General features: G+C 41.1%; 1 protein-coding gene across 1 annotated transcript in view; it reads right to left on the bottom strand.

The window, feature by feature from the left end:
* Positions 1 to 7,210: 7,210 nt before the first annotated feature.
* Clic4 (chloride intracellular channel 4) overlaps positions 7,211 to 22,113 on the bottom strand; it is a 54,333-nt gene continuing 39,430 nt past the window's right edge. The window contains exons 3-6 of the mRNA XM_005394817.2: positions 21,219 to 21,344; positions 19,991 to 20,097; positions 11,387 to 11,568; positions 7,211 to 10,749 (exon numbers count right to left, since the gene is read on the bottom strand). Coding sequence (XP_005394874.1) covers positions 10,585 to 10,749; positions 11,387 to 11,568; positions 19,991 to 20,097; positions 21,219 to 21,344 — 580 coding nt within the window. The 3' untranslated portion in view covers positions 7,211 to 10,584. The remainder of the gene's footprint in view (positions 10,750 to 11,386; positions 11,569 to 19,990; positions 20,098 to 21,218; positions 21,345 to 22,113) is intronic.

The following is a 22,113-nucleotide window of genomic DNA, read 5'->3' as shown; positions in this document are numbered from 1 at the left end:
CAGGGGCGGGTGACCTCCCTGGCTCCTGGCTGTGTGACGCTGGCAACCTACTTAACCTCTTTTTGCATCAGCACCCCCTACATTTTAAAAATGGCAGAAGGACCGTCCTTCCTTCCCAAGCTTGTTGACACTATTAGAAGACTTGACACTTACTTTTTTAAAAACAGCACAATAGCTGGCACATAACATTTAATAAAAAAAAAAAAAATTCTTATTTGACAGAAAATCAGAGAAAGACAGAGTATTTGAAGACACTGAGGTTTATTCATTTACTTTACGACGTGGAATCAGAAACGTGTCCACGGCTTCTCTTTTTCCCCTTATACGATACGAAGGCCACCTGTCTTCAGGGAACACCACTTGTGACAACAAGTCCGTCTCTTCTGAGTCTGCAGACAGGATTTTCCTGGAACCGAGGACCCTTTGCTGAAAGGCCGGGTCCTTGTGCCCTCTTCGCGCCTGGCCTCTTGGGGTGGCCGGGCCTGACTGTGCCAGGTGAGCGGCCCGCCCGACCGCCTTCCAGGCGGCACCCGCGGCTCTCCGAGGCCACCCGCTCTGCATTTGCGTTGTCCATCCGTGGGGCTCCGGCAACAGTGACAGCCGCACCTGGCGCGAGGGGGCGCACCCTCGAGTCACCCGGCGGGCGTCTGGGGGCTCCGATGGAGGCCGGGGCCGCGCGAGGAGCTCCTCGGGACTAACCACAGCAGAACCCCTCGCCCCGCCTCGACCCACCTGCCGCCCAGCCCTGAACTGTGGGTGTGCAGAAGTGCGAAGGGTCTGGGGCTCGCGGGGGCAAAAGCTTAGGACGACCAGACCTCAGCTGCCGTGTCGCCCCCGCCATCCCTGCAAGGGTGCAAGCGGGGGCCCGTCCGTCCTGGCCCGAGGTGCGATTAGCGGCTGAGCCCCGGAGATCGTCCGTTCGACACAGGAAGGAGGGAAGGAGGCCGGAGGCGCCTTCACACCGCGCAGCAGCCCTGACAGATCTGATAAAGAGGAAGGAAGCCGGCGACGCTGATTGCAGCTGACAACTCCCCAAACTGCCGAGGGCTTGCAGCTGGCCCAGCCTTGTTTGCAGAAGTGGCGCCTAAAGAAGGGAACCCGCGCCCCCTGCTGGTCGTATTGGAACCGCTCCTATCTAGTGACAAAAGCGAGCAAGGGCGTTAGGGACCACAGCCAGCCAGCTACGTACTGATCATGAAGCAGAAGGCAGTACAGCAGACTTGGGGAATGCAGGACCTGTCTGGACCTGGGGCCTCTACCTTCTCTCTGCTGCAGGAGACCTGCCTCAGAGAAGGATTACTGAGTTTTAGTTTAATTCCACTATGGCCGGAAAACACACTTTTGATTGCATTCCTTTGAAATCTGCCGGGTTGCATTACAGGCCAGCGTATGGTCTACTTTGAAAAGAAAGTGCATTCTGCAGTTGAGGATAGAAGTCCTTGTACGCAAGTTAGGTCACATTTGTTGTTGTCTAAATTTATTATTCCACCAGGCGTGGTGGCACATGCCTGTAATCCCAGCACGTGGGAGGCTGAAGCAGGAGGATCATTGAGAGTTCAAGGGCAGCCTGGGCTACAAAGTGAGCCCAAGGCCAGCCTGACCTGCATAGTAAGACCCTGTCTCAAAAAGATGAAAAAATAAATTTATTATTCCTTCCTGGGTTTGTGTTACAAGGTTTTTGTTATTTTTGCTTATTCTAGAAGTTACAGAGAGTTACACTTGAAATCTCCAATAATGATAATAGATTTGTCTATTTCTCCTTTTAACGTTACTTCTCCCAATCAACTTTTGTTGTATGTATTTAAAGCTGTTATTGAGTACCACTGACCTTTAGGACAGTTGTATCTTCCTAGTGAAAAAAAGTAAAAACCTTTCATTATGATAAAAGGACAAGGTTAATGTTCTAGATTATAAATCTCTAGTAATAATTCTTGCCTTAGCCTAGTTTGTGTTACAGTTATATCTTATTTACTGTCTCATGACTCCAGCATTTAATTTCAACATGTCCTCATATTTAGTCTCTTGGAATAGCACATATACTGAGCTTTTTTACTCAGTTTGGGGCTGGGGATATAGCTTAGCGGCACAAGCACTTGCCTAGCAAGTGCAAGTTCCTGATCAATTCCTAGTACCAAAAAAAAAAAAAAAAGTAAGATAAATAAATGTTCAGTTTGAAACTCTCCTTTAATCAGATTTTTAGTTCATTCTCATGTAATATAATTACTAATAAGGTTGGATTTATGGTTAACTTTTTGTTATTTTTCCAGTTTATCTGATCTTCGCTCCTTTAGTCCTCAATCTCTTTTTTCAGATGATTTTTTTGGGGGGGCGGTCTTTGAGACAGGATCTCATTATGTAGTTCAGGGTGGCCTTGAGCTCACTCTGTAGCCCAGGCTGGCCCCAAACTTACAGCTATCCTCCTGCCTCGGCCTCCTGAGTGCTGGGATTACAGAGATGCACCACCAGACCCAGGCTCTGAATATTGTAAAAATTTCATTTCATCTATAAATCTTAGATTTAAAATTATTTGTTCTCATGATTGACAGTAATCTTAGAGGTTACAATATTGACTAATGATTTGTTAGTTTTCTTAAATTAGTACTTTTACAACTTCCCACATACAGTAAGAATCTTACACATACTTCCACTACTGTTATATATTTTGTTTAAAATACATATATATAACAAAAGTGCATGTCTTTAAGACATTACTGCTTTTTAGTCAGTATTCTACCTGCCTGTCTACTTGTCCATTGTTTTCCACTCTTACTAGGGTTCTACCCTTCCATCTGGAGTTCTTTTCTTTCAGACTAAAAGACTTCCTTTAGGGGCTGGGGACTTAGCTCAGCGGCAAAAGCGCCTGCCTGGCAAGTGCAAGGTCGTGAGTTCGGTTCCTGGTACCGGAGGAAAAAAAAAAAAAAGACTTCCTTTAATATTTTTTAGAACATGAGTCTGTCAGTGCCAAACTCTCAGCTTTTGCCTATCTAAACATGCGTTATTTGACCCTTATTGAGAACATTTTTATTGAGTGGAAAATTTACTTATTTATATTATTGGTACACTGTATGCATACATAATGATCACGTTCATCATAGGGAATTTTTCCCCCAGCATTTTAAAGATTCCTTCCCGCCATGCGGTTTCCGAAGTTCCTACTGGAAAAGTCAGCCGTTGGTTTTACCGTGGCTCTCTGAAAATCGTCATTCCTCTCGGGCTGTCTTTTAGGGTTTTGTGTCTTTGGTCTTCAACAGTTTGTCTATGGTATTCTGGGGTGTGTTGTTTCATCTTGTTCCACGTGGAGTTCACAGGGTTTCACAGACCTGCAGATTGGTGTCTTTCATCAGTTTTGGAAAATTCTCAGCCATTATTCTATCAAGTGGCTTCTGCTCCACCCCTTTCCTTGTGGCATCTCCTGTACAGTTAGCCTGTCCCACAGTCTTGAGCTTTGTTTTTGGTTTTGTTTTGCATTCTTTTAACCCTCTTCACTTCAGTTTGACGGTTTCTGTTTTCAAGGACTAATCCTGTCTTCTGCGGTCCATTGTGCTTTTAAACCCATCCAATGAGTTCTTACTTTCAAGTATCATTTTTACTTTTTTTAAGTATTAATGTATTACAAATCATAGGTGGAAAATTAAATGATTTTTAGCAAATTTATAGTTAAGTTTCCATCAGCATAACTCATTTTTTTTCAAGAATATGTTTTAGAGGCGGGTGTGGTGGTGCACACCTGTAACCCCAGCACTCGGGAGGCTGAGGCAGGAGGATTGCTGAGTTTGAGGCCAGCCTGGGCTACAAAGTGAGCTCAAGGCCAGCCTGGACTACATAGTGAAACCCTGTCCCTAAAAAGGAAGAAAAAAGAAAAAAAACCCCAACAATATATTTTAGACAAATTCTTAATTTATTTCAAACACAAGGAAATCCAAACACTAACTGCCAACCAGCCCATCAATATATTAAAACTTTAGGGGGGTAAATTGCCCCACTTAAAGATCAAGAACTTCACCTTCGTAAAAGTGTACGATTTGGTGGTTTTTTAGTGCAGTCACCTAGGTTTGTAACCACTGCCATTATGTAATGACAGAACACTTCTATGATCACAAGAAACACAACCCCCATTAGCGGTCACTCTCCTCTCTCCCTCTCCCCGCCAGCAACCATTAATCCACTGTCTCTGGAGATTTGCCTATGCTGGACACTTTCTATAAATGGAATCAGAGTATGTGACCCCTTATGCCTGGCTTCTGAGAATTTTCTGGGCATTCACGTTGTAGCATTTATCAGCAGCTGATACACTTTATGGTTGGACAGTATTTACTACATGGATATGCTGCTTTTGTATCCACCATCAGACCTATTTGGGTCGTTTCTATTATGTGGCTATTGCAAGGAATGCTGTTGTGAGCGCCCAGGTATAAAATACGTCTCAACACTCCTGTGTATAAACCTGGGAGTGAGCCTGCTGGTTCCTATGATGGCTCCACAATGTAAGTGCTGGAGAAACAGCCAAGTTTTGCTGTACATCATGGTCAGCAATGTGTGAGGGTTCTAATTTCTCCACATCTTGCCAGCATTTTATTGCCCATCTTCTTGATTACAATCATCCTAGTGAGGCCTGTGTTTCAATTCTCAGCACGGTCAAAAAAGAAGAAAAAAGCACTGCCATTCTGGTGGGGTGAAGTGGTATCTCATTGTGCTTTTGAGTTACACTTCCTTGAAGACCAGCGCGAGATCTTTTCGTATGTACTATGGTGCGGATACGGTTCAAGGGTGTCCTCCAAGAGTTCCTGTGTTCAAAGTGTGGTCCTGGGTATGGCAATGTGGGGAGGCAGTGAAACCTAGAGGATGGGGGCTGGGAGGCAGGCATTCAATCACAGCGGGTGCTACCCTTGGGAGGAACTAATGCAGTTCTCCCGGGCCCCTGGCGAAGGTTGTTATGGAAATTAGATGGGCCCCTTCTGTGTCACTATGTGAGGTCTTCCACAAGCTGTCCTGCCACAGTGACCCGATCTGCCACAAGGACCTCCCCAGAGCCAAACCCACGGGAGTGCCATGCCCTTGACCCTCCAAGGCTGTGTGCTAAACAAACATCTTTGTAAAACACCCAGCTCCAAGTATTCTGTTCAATGGACAAAATCCAGCATATTTACTGGGCATTTGTACATCTTCTTTGGAGTGTTCTTACACCTTCTATTGAGGTGTAAGAATTTGTCAAATATTCTGGATGCTGGACCCTTACCTACAATCCATTTTTAGAACAATCCTACTGTTCCAAAAGATCCCTCTTGCCTTTTGAAAGTCAGTTCCCACTCTTAACTCCCAGGACCAGGCGATCACTGAAGTGCTGCGTGTTCGCTCCCCTTTAATAAAAAGTCATTATGACGTTATCGAGTGTTTACCCTGCACTTTAGAAGCCCTATGCTTACTTTCCAGCATGCCATGCACAACTGTAAAGTCCAGCTGATGTCCTGTAAGACAGCCGGTCATACATGTGGGGCGTCTCAGCTTCCCAGTGCCTTTATGGCCAAGAGCCTTGAGATTTCCTTTCCTCTTCTGAGCCCCTCTACATGGGCCGAACTCAACGAAGGTGAGCGGGAGAAAAGCATCAAGAGGGCTTCCCCCTTTGAGATTCCAATCCATGTAGCCTCTGTTGCTTGCACGCTGTTCTAGTGTTTTGTGTTATTTTGGTGTTTTGAGTTTTGTCTGGTGTTGTAGGAGTATTAGGTTCTTGTGACCTAACATAGCCTCTCCATCAACTATTCAGTTTTCAGTGTCTTGATATAGTGTCAGTTCTCTCTCTTAACCTACTCCTAGATAGACTTTGGCTATCTGGGGCACAACCTTTCTGTATGGATTTCTGAAACCATTCATCATGGAGATTTAATGGAAAACCATTAGTTTGGACTTGCAAAGTCTCCCCAAGGTCCGCGTGTTAAAGATTTGGTTGCCAGCCTGTGGCACTATTGGAAAGGGATAGAAACTTTTAGGAGGTGCAGCCTAGAAGGAGAAAGTTAGGGTGCTGGGGGTGCACCCTTGAAGGGGGTATTGGGACCCCTCAGTCCCTGCCTCGCTTTCTGCTTCCCAGCCAGATGAGCAGGTATCACCGGCCACATGTTCCCTCCAGGATGCTCAGTATCACCTGAAGGCTGTCACAGGCCCAAAGAAAGAGCACAAACAGCCACTGGCTCAAATCTCGGCAACCTCAGGTAGTTTGTCACAGTCATAGAAAGCACACAGTCTACACTGAATTTTTTGAGTTCAGACAACTGAAATGTTTATGCTTTTGAGAGTTCTCCATGAATGTAGTATACCTATCTCTTGAGCAGATTTCTACAAGGTCTTTCAATACTTTGTTTTCTACATAAACAAACTATACATTGTCAGATTTGATCCTAAATATTCTACACTTTAGGATCTTTTAAACCTTTTAGAGCACTTTGTTTCAGAATAGGTAACATACTCACACATTTCTAAAGCTCCAAAAGGCACACACTGACAACTTCCCACTTACTTTCCCTTGCTGCCCAAGTTTCTTTCAGAAGAATCAATGTTACCAATTTTTTTAACTTTCAATGTCGCTGCTATATACAGTAACTATACTAACATTTGTTTCTCAACAAGGTATCTAGAAATCTAGTTTCTTTTTTTTTTTTTTTGGGTTTTTGTTTTTCTCCGGTACCGGGAACCGAACTCATGACCTTGCACATGCCAGGCAGGTGCTTTTGCCGCTGAGCTAAATCCCCAGCCCCTCTAGTTTAATTCTTAATGTTTCTAAGAATGTGTAGGTTATATTACACACACACACACACACACACACACACACCTGTAGAAAGTAATCATTTTGTCATTTCTTTCCTATTCATTATTCCTTTTACTGTCTCACTATATTGGATAGGACGTCTCTAAATAAAGTAACTGAAAAGTAGCTGGACAGTACCTGTGGTGGTGAACAACTTTTACTCCAGCCTTTATGAGACGGCTTCTATTTCATGCTTTTATATGACATTTGCTGTAGTTCTTGGAGGAAGTCTCTAAAAAAGTATTGGTCATATTTTGCTACGAGTGAGCTTCATTTTACCCAATTATTCTCTGCAACTATTTATTTGCCTTTAACCTCTATTAAATGTGCTGAATCCCATGCAAAAAGTAGTCTCAAAATATTTTTACCCAAATTGATACTTATTTTCACGAGGGAGAAAAAAAGAGAGAAGCCTTTATGGTAGTGAAAATATACTTTATTTTTAACATAATAGCTGCCAGCAATATACTGGTATTGATGTTCCAGAGAGAGAAAAGAAAATACAAGCATTCTATGATAAGCTTTCATTTGCCTATTCATGTAATTCTAAAGAAAATACTCCAATTCTGTTCAACATTATGGCTTAGGAGTTGAATTTTTTGTCCATGACAGAAATGTAATTTTGGTTGCCCCAACCATGATAATCTGTAAAGGATAGAACTTTTAAGAGCCTACAAATAAAATGAATGCTTCCCTCTCTTTGAATTAAATATTGATTATAACCAGTGTAAGAAATTGGTGAATCAATTAACTTGATGAAATGTGTATCAAAATGTTCATGAAAAAATAATTTGTATTTCCTTTCATTTTCACTATAGATATTTCCTAAATGGGATTTCTAAATGCACAGAATTAAAAGCTATCTACATGCAATTTTGGAGATATTCAAAACTCCACAAAAGCAAAAAAAATGCCTAAATTCTAGAGTTGATCCACTTGTAGGACTAAATATCCCAAGTCTTTTTAATTGTATACACATTACTCTAACGTTTAAAGTTGTGAAGCCAAAGTTACTCAGAAATAATATTTTATTTGACATCTTTCTGAACATCTGCATCTAAACCAAAGGGAAGTTGATAATATTGACTGGAAGAGATCTTCTCAACTGTTTAATGAGAAATTTTTTCAGCATCTTCGGAAAATAGTGAGACTTTCCACTCATGCTCCAATCTCCTCACTGACATGTAACAAAAGTTGATTAAATGAAGAGGGAAATGATTCATTAGTTGTAGAAATAAAATTAGATGATTTCCACATGTCAACACATCCATGCACTACATGAGTTGCCATGGAAACTTTACAGCCCAAATCTCTCAGGATGTTAAGCCATCATCTTTCTACAAACATATGAAGTGCAAGATCTTCCTTTTTACTAGGTTTTGTCCATTTACCCTTCTCAATTTTCTTATACTTAAAAGACACAGTCTTTTTTTGAGGGGGGGGGCGGTACCGAAAATCGAACTCAGGATCTTGCAGTTGCCAGGCAGGCACTGTGCCACTGCGCTATATCCCTAGCATTCTCAATTTTCTTTGACTAACTTCCTTGACAGAGAAATAAAACCTATCTTCCTGCGGAGGAAAAACAGTTCTGCTTTTGCTAAAATCATGGACTTGCCTTCCTCGGACAGCCAGGAAGACACCCGAGGGTAATCACTGGACAGATAAAAATAATAAAAAGAAAATAAATATGCAAAGTGAAATTATTTCACAATTGAGTTTCCAAATGCTTTTCAGCACTCTGCTTTGAGGAATGGAGCTCTTTCCACCAGGAGCCTCCACTCTGCACCGCTTCGTCCACACCCACCCCTGTCAAATCCTTCTCATGCTTAAAGCTGCAAGGTCAGGCTCAGTATCACCTGGAGATCAAGGTGCTGCTATTTAAAAAGCAGATGCTGCTGCTGCTGCTGCTGCTGCTGCCGCTGCTGCTTGCCTATGACTGATGCAGCTGGCCACTTTCACCCACTGAAGCTACCACAATGCAACTTCTTGATGTTATTTTCTAGAACCAGAAAAATCTTCACCCAATATTTAATTACACCCAATATGTAATTACAATATTTAATTACAGTGGTGCTCAAACTTCTATCAGCAGTAAGTAGTAGTAAGAAAGGTAAGGCAAAGGGATCTCCCTAAGCCAAATGGATACAATATGGAGCTTTTCTTCTCTTTCCATAGGAAGCTAGTTACTGACAGATGTAAAAATGTAGCATGCTTATAAAAGTCGGGCTGCCTCCATCAAATCAGTGCTTACTAAAAATGTCAGCATACCAAAAGGGGGAAACAATGCCATCTGAAAGCAATGTACTTTTCAAAAGCCTGTAAGAAATAGCACTTCTTAGACAAGTTAGGTATAAAAATTACCAAAAATGTATCACAGTCACAGCCAGTCTTTGGAGTAGTACTGCACTTACAAAGCCCATTTTGTTGAAGAAGCAGCAGCAGAAAGGAAAAAATAATACAAAGCAAACTTCTGTTCTCCTTTTACCAAGTTCATTCTTTGTTAGAGCATAAATAATTCCTAATTTAGGACTTTAATTAAAAAAGAAAACAAAAACAAAAAAACACAGAATACTATTCCTCGGTGTAGTTGCAGAAAAATTTAACTCAAGGATAACAGTGATGAGATGAGACAAAACAGCTACAATTTAATCCAAAAGCAGTGAACAATCCTCTATGCAAAGTCTAACAGTCAATGGAAGTGGAAAGAGTGTTTTATCATTTTTAATATAGGGTGGATAATGCATTCTGTAGATTATCTACATTAAATATGCTTCGGAAACAAAATTCACTGCATACTGTGACAAACCCATCCTACATTCCTTAGGTTAATTCCTGTAAGAATTAATTTTTATATTGCTAATCACCATACTGCTATAACTAAATCAACTAAATACCAATTTATGTAGTGTTGCTCAAAAGATTTACAAACAGCAAGGTCTACTGCTGCTTAAAAGGGAGTTTTTAAAACAAAGAAGGCAATAATGTTCCAAATGAATGGCACTGGGCAAAATACATAACGAACGACACATGCAGACAGAGGCCCCGTGCCCGTGGGTTCTCCTGTAAGGGTCAGATGCTTGAGATCCTGACAATACCATCCCTGCCTCTAAGCTTTTAGCTTCCACACGGTGTCAGATGTTACAATTCATATGAAGGAAAATGACTTTAGGCAAAATTTAAAAATCCACCTACAAAGAAAGTAACAATCTGTAGTGACTTTCTGCAGCAGGCCCTCTTCTCTGGTGGTGACATCCTTTAGCTCATACCCAGGAGAGACTAAACTGAAGCAGTGTCTCTGATACAGCAGCAGCCCTTTCATGTGCTCTTATGACATACAACAAAATTGAAAAGAAAAACCGTGAATATTCCTTTTACCATGCACTGTGCACCCGTTTGGGGCTGCTGATGTCATGGCTACTATTTTAAGGGTTAAACATAAACATTGCACCTCAAAAGTTTTGCCATCTATACACAGTGCATGGACACAACGGCGAAGGTTCTCGGGAGGGCAAACGGCGCTGCACATGAAGGGCTTGTGATGGAGTGTCTCCAAGCTGGGGAGAGAAGGCTACGGACAGGGAGGTAGGCAGGGGAAAGGATTTTAAAATAATACTGCTTAGGAGTGTATATATTAACTACGATACCTTGTCTATCCTTGACCCTAACCTTGAATAACTGCAGGGTCATGCAAAATACATTTCTACTTCATAGGAAGAGGAGCAGTCTGTTAGGAAAAGCGTACTCTTAAGGGAAGAAGATTTGAAGATGTCTCTCCTGTAAGTGCTGTTTTACTTGGTAAGTCTTTTGGCGACATCACTGTATGCTATTTCGACCTCCTTATCACTGGGACAGGTATTGGTGAACTCATCCCTACTATAAGCATTAGTTAAGTATCTCCAGATGCCAGTCATTCCTTTTGGAATATCGAAGTTGCGATATTTTTTGGCAACCACCTGAAATACAGAATTCAAAAGTTAGAGCAAATTATTCTGTGAGTCTTTAAGACCACTTCTAAAAGAAGTCCGTCACCACCATTTTAACTCTTCTAAGTAATGATTAGAACCAGACTCGGAAATGTGATAGTGACTGCTTCAGATGTACAGAGAAACAGCTTCAGACGTAATCACTGCATAAATGCTTTTAAAATGCACACGATTTTAGACCTATTTTCTTTCTCTTAGACCTTTACTGAACAGCTAGTTGTTACTACTGTTCTACCTAACAAGGTGTCTCCCATAATAAATGCTCAACATTTTTGCCTTAAATAGAAAAGGTCAGGTGATCATAGAACAGAATCTGACAATGTAAGTCAGAGTAGCAACTCCAGTTATCTATTACGTCATTTAATTCAGTCAGAAAAAAGAAAAGTAAATAACAATATTCTCCTGTTTCATATGCCTCATTTTAAGACATAATTTTCATTTAATTAACTCTAGGGTGTCCGACTGTGCCTAAACAGCATTATGCTACACTAACTGGGGAGTTCCTAGTAGAAGAAGGTCGGAGAAGTTTTAAGCACACAGGGAACACTATCTCAGTAAACATAACATTAGGTCTAATGGCAGTGGCCACCACCTCCAAAAGGCCTACCTTGACAATGTGCAGCTTGGGTAGCAGGTTGCAATCAGCTAACGTCATTTCATTGCCATCCAGAAATTTACGTGTAGAAAATTTGATGTCCTCCATACTGTTCTCATCAATTTCATCAGGTAAGGGAGAATTCAAATACTCATCCAGTTTCTGCAATGTTTTCAAAAGACCCCTCTCCAGGGCTGAAAAAAAAAAAATAGATGGAAATACAGTAAGAAAAAAAAAAAAACTACACAAGTCCTAAAGCAGAAGCTTTACTCTTCCAGACAAAACCTGTGTATTGCCAGACATGGTGGCACACGACTGCAATCCCAGCACTCAGGAGGCTAAGGCAGAAGGACTGCCACATGTTCAAGATCAGCCTGAGTTACAAAGTGAGTTCAAGGCCAACTTCAACTACATGGCAAGACCTTGTCTCAAAAAAAACAACAACAAAAAAAAAAAACAAACAAAAACAAAAGAACAAAACAAAACCAAAAAAGTTTGTGTCACGTGCTTATTCTGACACTTGGCTCCACAGAACCAGAAGGCCAAGGTCTCTGGCTCATGGTTCTTCAAGTAAATATTAACAAGCCTGCCAGCTGCAGTTCATGGCGTCTGTCAAATCTTGTCAATCACTAAATGCATTGGAACACATGGTCCAACACAGTTGATGTTTAAACTGGACAAAAGAGCAGAGAAAGGGCAACTGTATTAACACATCCAGGGAAGAAATTCTCGACGAGACAGAGATTACAGTCTTCAATTTTAAGTCCTGTTCCACCAGAAATCTTTGGATTGATCACTAAGAAATGTATTAAGAAACACTACTATTTGGGATGTGTGCACTGTCTTTTATTACATAAGAAGCCAAGAATATGAAAAAGCACAAAGGTCAAGTTGGAGAGCTCAATTCTCACCATCACTGAATTGGGAGCCCCCGTAACAGCCAAGACAATTAAGATGCTACGACTGTGAAGTTTCAAGGAGAACTGTGAGCTACCACTCTGTATCAGGAACACCGCGGGCAATGACTATTAGCAGAAAAGTGGTAGGAATATCGATAGAAAGGAGTATGACATAACAAGGGGGAAATTATCCCTGCTTATCCTTTCTCAATTCTCTCCCCCAGTATAGATGAATGTGCCCCAATAACAGTACTTTGCAAAAAAAGTTAAATATCACAACCTTGTCTGTGATAACCCACACAGCGACAAGTTTGAATAAAGCTGAATCCTTAAAGGCAAAAGGCAAAGCCTTAAGGCCACCCATCAGATACTTCAACAGTAACATGAAGAGGCCCTGGCCTAAAAGCTCTTCTTCCAGACTGCTCCAGCCCACTCATGCCTTGGCCCTTTCCCTGGAGTTCAGACAGCTGATGGGAGATGTGGCTATGTCAGGGTGTACGGGCACAAAAAATAAATGAATGGACTGCAGGGGTACTTAGATAAAAGTCGACAGGGTTCCGGAGCCAAGTGAATGTGGAGAAGGGGCACAGATGTGTTCAGCGCATCTGAGGTGCCTGTAAGACACTGGCGTACAGATACCTGCTGGACAGCTAGGTGTCAGAGTCTGGACAGGCTGGGCTAGAGCTAACCTGAGGAAGTTCTAAGAACATAACAAACATAGAAGCTTTGACGGGGACAGGCAGAGGGCCTAGGGCAAGGCCTAAGAACACCACCTAGCGGGTGGGAGAGGAGGAGGAGCCTGCAGAGAGGACAGCTTGGGATTGAGTTAGAAAAACCCTCAAATCCTAGTCAGTCTTTTTGACACAAGGCAGACTCCTGTAACGTTCTGCATCATGGGATTCCTCTATTACATAAAAATATAATTAATTGTATCTGTTTAGTTTTTGCCAGTCTTGCCAATTTTTTTTTTGCAACACAAGCCAATCTTTATCGAAAACAGTAGTATTAACACTAATAATTTATTACAATAAACATGCCTTTAAGAATTTTTAATCTTGGGTTCAGTCCCCCACACACAAAAAAAAAGCATTTTAAATATGAGCTCATCTACTCATCAGATTGCATAAAAATTAAAATACTATCTATGCGTTCACACCTAACAACTGGCTCAGGATGGGTGGTTCACTTCCTTTATACTGACAGGGAAGTTTAAGGCAGAGGTGAGGACACCTTTAACCTGAAAGGCAATGCTGATTTAAGCTTTTCAAAGTACCAACAGCCTGGCGTGGTAGTGCACATTTGTAATCCCAGCATTCAGGAGGCTGAGGCAGAAGGATTGCAGCAAGTTTGAGGCCAGCCTGGGACACACCGTAAGTTTAAAGCTAGCCTGAACTACATAGCAAGTCTCCAAAAAAAAAAAAGGAACTATTATTTTTCTATCTAGTCACAGCCCATGAGGGTCCCCGGGGCCTTTGCTCCAGGCTGCCCTCATGACAACCCCCCAGGAGCAGTCTCAGATCTGCCCCCACTCCTGTTACCGCCCACCAGCCTGAGCCAGGGCCCAAGACCCATCCTGTCCAGGCAGCTGCCTGCCAGGATCATCTGGAACAGCCTGCCCTCTGGAAATGCATTGGAGCTTCCGGGATCGAAGCTGCTCCTCTGTCTCATCACCCCGAGAGACTGAACTATTAGTCCTATGGACTAAAGCAGGGTGATTCCCAGAGGTTTTCCATTCTTCAAATGAACAGAGAGTGGGAAAGAGATGACAAACCCTTGAAACATGCAAGATGTACCAAGACCACACCCTCCCCACCTCAGCTCAGCACCCACAGTACACTCAAAGTCTCCCAGGCTTTGGGAAACTCAGGCAGAGTCTTGCTAAACTTAAGTTGTCCAACTTGTAGGATTGCAGGTGTGCACCACCACCACAACCAGCACAACTGATTTTCCTAATGGCCGCACATCCAGAGAATTTTTTACTCTGATAGTTTGTAGAATTTGGGGAGTGGGGGTTATTGAGACAGGGGCTCACTATGTAGCCGAAGCTGGCCTCATACTCACAGTGATCCTCCTGCTTTAGCCTCCTGAGCACTGGGATTGCAGGAGCACACTGCCACACCGAGCTGGAGTTTATAGAGTCTTTTGAATTTTCTATATACATTTTAAAAATGCTATACCTGAGGTACGGCTCTATAGTAGAGCACTAACCTAGCAAGCGAGGGCCTGGGTTCAATACCCAGCATAATGAATGAATGAATGAATGAGTGAAGTCAAATAAGTAAAGATAGTTGTACTTGACTACTACTATATTTTTGCCAAAATCCAGGAATGAATGTCACTATAAAGAACATCAAAAAAACTTAAAATGTGAAGAGTTGGCAGTCATTTTTACTTGAGCAGATACCAAATTTAATGTGTTAACTCAAGTGATGGGTAACAGGATCATAGAGCTATATACATTTTTCACTAACACAAGGTCACCGTAGCCACAGCCAAGATCATGCCAACTTACTTTTCAGGAGAAACAAACAGCAGAGGGCACTGGAGCCTAGCAAATAAAGTTGAAGCACTAAGACAACTCAATTGCAATGGGAGAAGTGACAGGGAATCAAGACACTGAAAAATTAAAAATTGCCAGGTGTGGTGGTGCACATCTATAATCCCGGCCCTCAGGAAGCTGAGCCAGGAGGATCATGTTGAGTTTGAGGCCAGCCTAGGCTACATAGTCAGTTCAAGGCCAGCCTAAACTACAGAGAGATCCTGTCTCAAAATAAACTAATAATAATCGAGAATATAAAACAATATATTTAACCTTGTATTAATTGCATGTAAGCTAAAGATAATGCATAGAGTTAGCTAAAAAGTAAAATCTACAAATTAACAAGAGAATGCAACCTGAGAAATGGGTAATAAAGAGTCCAGTACATAATGAAAAACTTCTCATGGTTGTACTTAAAAGGAAAAAAGAAAAAGAATAAAATTTCAAGATTGTTGAAAACAAAGAATAAATTAGTTTGACACAATTTTTATCTATCAGTACAACATATGGCCAACAAAACAAACCAAAACAGGTACCAAGAGGTACAAAAATAGCACAATTTAACAAACATAATGAAGTTTTCAACACTATCACAAAGGAATTTGAAGCTGCTTAAAATAAAGAAAATGTCAAGATTAACCACTAGAAGGCAGCAGCAGGTCCTGAGAAAGTAGCTCCTTGTGTCTTGCTAATAAATAGCACTATTATTTTCCAGTATACTTGGTTGTTGTAATGCTTGTATCCCTAAAAAGCTGTTTCAAATGCACTCAAAAAAATTAAGTGCAACAGAAACCATGTATTTTTAAATTAATTATGAAAATCAAAACACCCTTTTTTGCCTACATAATACAGCAAAATTTAAATGGTTACCTACCTATCCCCCATATACAAATACCAGGATCATCAGAAGCAGAGGCAATCAATACTTTCAGGTTTGAAGGACATATAAATTCAGATTTTGAGAGAACAATTTGGCAAAATAGAGTAAAATTAAAATGCACAAACCTTCTGACCTATTCCGAACTTAGCTTGAAGGACATTTACTGGCAGCACTGTTTTGTCACAGTAAAACCTCAAGACAATCTATATGTTTCTCATCAAGGAAATAATTAAATGATAATCCATAGTGTGAAGTAAGAAGCATTTCCAAAAACTGAAGTAGATCTATATTTTAACATGGATTTCAACTACATAATAAATGAGAAAGACACCTACATCATGGGAATATATAAACACATTTATGTAAAATGTTTGTAAAGAATATGCAGAAAAAAGTGTGCACACTAAATTTTTTTTGTCTTTTTGCGACAGGGTCTCACTACGCAGTTCAGGCTGGCCTTGAGCTCACTTTGTACCCCGGCTGGTCTCGAATTCACAGCAGTCCTCCTGCCTCAGCCTCCTGAGTGCTGGGATTACAGGCGTGCACCACCATGCCTGGCCAAACTAAGTTGTTGAAGAGGTCATGTAATATGATTACAGAAGACACTGAAGTTATATTAATTTATTTTTAATACTATTTTATCTCTCCAACAAGCATGTTTATCTGCATGACTTGAATGAGTAAAATTCAGGAAGCAGAAAGCAGTAAAAGAACCATAAGCATTTCTGTTGTACAATTAATAATGAAGACAATAAAGATTATTTTAAAATTATGAGCACTTAGCATGGGTAAAACCAAATTTCACAGCTACTGCTAGTTTTATAATGAAGAGAAACTTTCCACAAATTTTAAAGGCTAGGTTGCACATAAAATGGCTAGCAGGAAATGAAGAGGGATAATGAATATTTGGGGTAGACATTCTTTGTTTTTTTTCGGTACTAGAAATCGAACGCGGGGTCTTGCACTTGCCAGGCAGGCACTTGTGTCGCTGAGCTACATCCCCAGCCCCGATAATGAGTACTTAAAGATGACTAAGGACACAATGTGATTTTCACAGTCACAATTGTGAACAACCATCTTCACTCCCGCTTTCCTGAGAGAAAGCCAGGATGGGGCAGGGCAGGGGGGCAGGGGAGGCAGGGCACTTGAATAAAAAGAAATTAATTGTTACTTTTAGATTATTAGTTTCCTTTTAAAAACAGGAATTTGAGCCCAGGGGTGGTGCTGCACACCTGTAATCCCAGCACTCTGGAGCCCAAGGCAGGAGGATCACTGCAAGTTTAAAGCCAGCCTGAGCTGTACAGCAAGACCTTGTCTCAAAAAAAAAAGAATAAAAACCACACAAATTTGGACATTATGAAATAAGCCTCAAGAATATACAATGGCAGACTGCAAAAATGGTAAAATCATTTCTCTTCAGAATAATACAAATGCCAACAGACTAGTTCTATTTGGGAGCTTAGTAAATTACATAAGTTAATGAAATCACAGAACTGAAAAAAATTGGGGGGATTTGGGACAAGTAATGCCTAATCTATCCCTATAAAAGTAACTGCCCATTAATTTCTTTTAATACTTAAAAGGGTATACCAAGAGAATTATAAGTAAGTATTCTTTCTATCTATCGTTCATTCATCAGTTTCCCTTTATTGTACTTTTTTTTTGGTACCAGAAATTGAACTCCAGACCTCACACTTGCCAAGCAGGCGCTTATGCCATGGAGCTATATCCCTGGCCCTCCCTTTATTTTAATCTTTAAATCTTACTTGCATCCCAGTCTAAGCACTGGTCCTTATTTCACTTTCACTGCCCCAAAGCTGTAACATCAAGACATCTAATCCATGCCTTAGAATTAGGTCCTAAAAGGTCTCACACTCGTCCAAAATAGGGCTGGGGATGTAGCGCAGTGGTGGAGTGCTTGCCTAGTATGCATGAAGCCCCGGGTTTAATCCCCAGTGTCCCTCCATGTCTAAGTATACTGGATCTTCTAACTATTTAATAGGCTGATAAAAACTAATCAAAGTCTGTCTGCTCTAATTTACCACGTAAAAATTACAAACTCATCCCTGTAAATTATCAGTATTTGGGTGAGGTGTTTGAGGGAATAAGGAGACAGATTACTGTCACTAATTCAAGGTTTATTGAAGGTATCTAATCACACTAAACAGAGAAAAGGTGTGCAGGCAACATACATCAGGGACACCCATTCAGCTCTACTGTAATCTGAATAAAGTTTTCTAAAGTCTCATGGCCATGACAGGTACCTGGAGGGGGGAGTTGCTTGGCAACTGGGATTCTTGTTTACCAATAGGTAATTTAGGATAACATCTTCTAAATTAAGCTCTGAGAAATCCACTATGCTGTTTGTTCTTACTGGTAATAGCATTCTGAAGACAGTAAGCGTAGGTGGCTACTTAAGGCTGTAACAAATTGACAGAAGAAAATAGAATCCACAGTTATGCTTAAGGAAGTCGCTTTTTCTTCCCCAACTCTCACCCACTACAGCAAAAGCAGTCATTCTACTCCCTCTCCCCTCCACCAAGTGTGAGCAGACACTTCTACCACCCTCACCCTCAAAAGCCGCAGAGGAATACGAACCTAACTTGAAGAGAGCTGAAAGCACAGTGCAGCAAGAGGCTCTGTTATATGTAACGGGCAATTTTATGAAAAGAGCGCCCCATCTGCAAGAGGGCAGGCACCAGAGAAGGCACTGCTACGGGGCCAAGCTATGGGGCGGCGGGGGAGGGGGGGGGTCATCCCACCATCACCGCTTGCTTAATCTAAATTGCTTAGACAAAAACATTAGCCAGGAAAAAAAAAACTAATTACTAAAGAAAACTGCTTCCAAACCAAGGGAGCTACCGGAACACATTATAAATAGATGTAAGCCAGGCTTGGTCACTGAAATTTTTCCTTTTTTCCTTCACTGTAGAAAAACATTTCATGCAGTGAATATCATTACAGAAAACAGCAGCAAAATACTCTGACATTCGATACAATTATAAAGTGCTGCAGTTTTAAAGATAATAGAAAACACATTAAGCTTGGAAATCTACTTAATGAAATCACATTCACTTTGGGGATAGCAGGTAATTTGAAAGAGGGTCCTGTTATGTAGCCTAGACTGATCCTAAAGTCAAGATCTTCCTGCCTCAGCCTCCCACGTGCTGAGATTATAGGCATGGACTACCACATGTAGCAAGTATTTCACTTTTTAAAAAAATATTTCTTCCTGCTTAACTGGCTCTGATATTTTTTCCCCATGGTGTGTACTCTTTTTTACTTGTTGCTATGAACAAGTACAGCCCCACCCAAACTACTGAATGTCTAAAACTATTTTTAGGTAGAAGTTAGCTTTTCTGGTTACTGCTGTAACTTTAAAACATTACCACTCTCTCTACACAGTTTTCTCCAGAGAGAACAACCCTTAAAACCCCAGAGGAAAAGGAGAAATCACTGAATGGTGCAAAGACAGGCTCGTTAGAACAGACTATTTTCAAGGAAACGTTCGTTCCCTTCACACCGCATGAATTTAGTAAATGAAATAAAGTATCTTTTAAAAAATTAAAAAATGGCATCTGTACCTAAGCAATGCTCACATGGATGTACAACTTGAAACTGAAACATGATGCAAATTTGAAAGGCTGTTGAGTCTAATTATTTTCTGAAACCAAAAACTGTTCTGTAAGGATAATTAGTCCAAAAAATCACTCACACAGGTTAAGGCTTGCTGGTATCCAACAATAAACGAAAGATGTAGTAACAGTTTAGGTCAGGCTAAGTCAAATGTATTTCAAACCACAACCACACAAACCATTATTGTTCATTTTCTCCTAATTCCCTGCATAGCTCCATTCATGGTAACTTCTTAAAAACATATAACAGCTTTACTCATTAAACATCTTATCACACAAGAGATGACAGTGCTGGGTCACTAGCTAGAAACATGACACCAACATAAGGACTTACCCCAGTTTATCATCAAATCTCTAATCAGCTCCAAAAGACAGTTTTAATACATGGAGGAGCCAGGCATGGTAGCACACACCTGTAATCCCAGCACTGGTAGGCTGAGGCAGGAGGATCACTGCAAGTTCGAGGTCAGCCTAGGTGACACAGTGAGTTCAAGGCCAGCCTGAACTACACAGTGAGACCCTGTCTCAAAATCCCAAAACCAAAAACAAATAAAAATACCTGGAGGAATGACTCCAAAGTAATCATTTATAATCACTGTCATCATAATAGTTTTTAACTGTTTGGGTGTTGTACTAACAGTAATTCAATATTTTGGTTTTTACCTTCATTAGCCTCTGGCCTTGAGTTCTTGATATAAGCAGAGAATTTGGCAAAGATGTCCATTCCGGCAGTATTTGACTCTGGGTGTTTTGGTGAAAGCTTTAAGTACCTAAATAGAAAAAGGGATACTGTATTAACGAACCTTCAAAGATGCATTAGCATATTCTACGAACCAACAAACCACTATGCTAGCAGCTACTAGACAGCTTTCTAATCATTAGTACTCTAAGGAATGTCGTCATCTGCTTTCCACGGTGTTTTTTAAATGCACCTTTTTCCTTAGGAAACAAAGCTCTACAGTACTTTGTTCACATATCAATATTCTGGGCAACCGAAGGACATCTGCACTCCACCTCCACTTGATACATTAGAATGCTAGGAAAGCAATCCACTTGTTCAGCGACTGGTGCCAGGCCACCAGGAGTCTTAGAATGAGATCGCTCAAGCAGTGTTGTCCAAGAGGACTTTCTGTGATAAAGGAATTGTTCTGTATCTTCACTGTCCATTATGGCAGCCATTAGTGCCAGCGAGCTATGTGAATACAAATATAAATGAAATCACAATGAAATAAAATTAAAAATTCACTTCTCAGTTGCATTCGTCACTTTTCCAGTACTTGGTAGTCACCGCACAGCAGCCAAGCCCTTAGCATGCCACACACTGAGCCAGCCCTGTGTGCAGTACGTCTCCCACTGACGGCAGGGAAACAGCCTGGGTTGCTCGAGCATCTCGATCACCCACAGCAGGCTAAGCGGGAAAACAACAAGAGGTAGCACTCACTATAAATCTGCACCCACTGACTCATTCGAAACCTAATGCCCCTGGGAACTGAATTTTTGAGACCGTACTTCAGAAATCTTAATTTTAAAGTTAAGAGCAAATCCCACAGCTCAATGGACCACACGCCTGCTGTGACATTCTGGCTAGGAAGCCTGTCTTTCCCCATCCCTTCTGCCTCCTGAACTCTCTCAATTTGGGCCCAGTCACTCACAAATAAGCAGATCTTTCTGACCTATCTCATGTGATCTAAACCTGCTCTTACCATGTTCTTTAAAGCTTAGACAGCCCCTTTGCTTAGTACAGCTTATTAGCCTAGCAGGAAACCAGTTATGACTAGCACTAACTGTAAAGAACCTAAAATAAGGCCCTGGTCATTTTAAGGTCTCTAAACACAAGCTAAAGCTTCAAATCGGTAGCAATGTTTCCAAGCATATTTTATCTGATACTCACTTGGGAGGGCATAAGACTTCTTCAAGAAATTCCTCAATCTTATTGACATCCGTTTTGACTTCATTGTTAAAAGTTATAAATGGTGGGTGGGTCCCCGGAGCCAAGTTCTGCAGGTCCGCAGGCTTCCTGTCAGGCAAAAGAGTGGTCAAAATGAGATCATTTTTTACTCTAAGAAGGCAATAATACTTTATGTCTCAGAGTGGTTCTAAACCTTTTAAAATATAAGCATGAATAAGACAGTATTTTTTTCACGAAGTAGAAGAACTGTAATAGTATGCTAACAGAAGCACATCTCCACAGAGTACATAATCTATGGCAGGACGAGGAAGAGCCTTTGTCAACTAAAAGACCAAGTCCTTCATTCACATTCTAAATTTAAATAAGGTGCTTATTAGAGATGGCTGAGAATGAGGTGGGAAGAAGACTTGGGAAAGTCAGCTTCTGGTTTCAATTCTGTTCCCAACTACTGCAACCCCACCTATGATGGGGACTGTGTATGCCGTCACTTCTCCAGCCACTTTTCTTCAAAGCAAAGGAGAAGAGAGGTTAACTCTCACAGTCAGTCCTTTTCAACTACAAGGTGGGTTACTCAACTCCAAGTCTTGGGTTATGGTGTCTCTTCCCAGTATCTGCCCTCATGCTGTACTTCTTTTCCTTTTACTTGGCCCAAATTTGCTTGGCAGGGCCTGCTTCCTTCCCTACCTTTAATAAATGTAAAACCTCACTATTGTTAATAATAATTTTAAAAAAGATTACAAATCCTGGTGCTCTCTTCTATTTTCAAAACCCAAAATTAACAAGGAAAATGACTAGTATCAAAATTACTTCAATAAATAAAAGATAGCATAAGTAAAAAGCAACCCAGGTGGATAAAATATTATATATGGAGTGAGAA

Source organism: Chinchilla lanigera, unplaced genomic scaffold (assembly GCF_000276665.1).
Source record: "Chinchilla lanigera isolate Chin_1 unplaced genomic scaffold, ChiLan1.0 scaffold00051, whole genome shotgun sequence".
Taxonomy (NCBI): domain Eukaryota; kingdom Metazoa; phylum Chordata; class Mammalia; order Rodentia; family Chinchillidae; genus Chinchilla; species Chinchilla lanigera.
The sequence above is the reverse complement of the archived record's forward strand: the minus strand, read 5'-3'. Positions and strand labels throughout refer to the sequence as shown.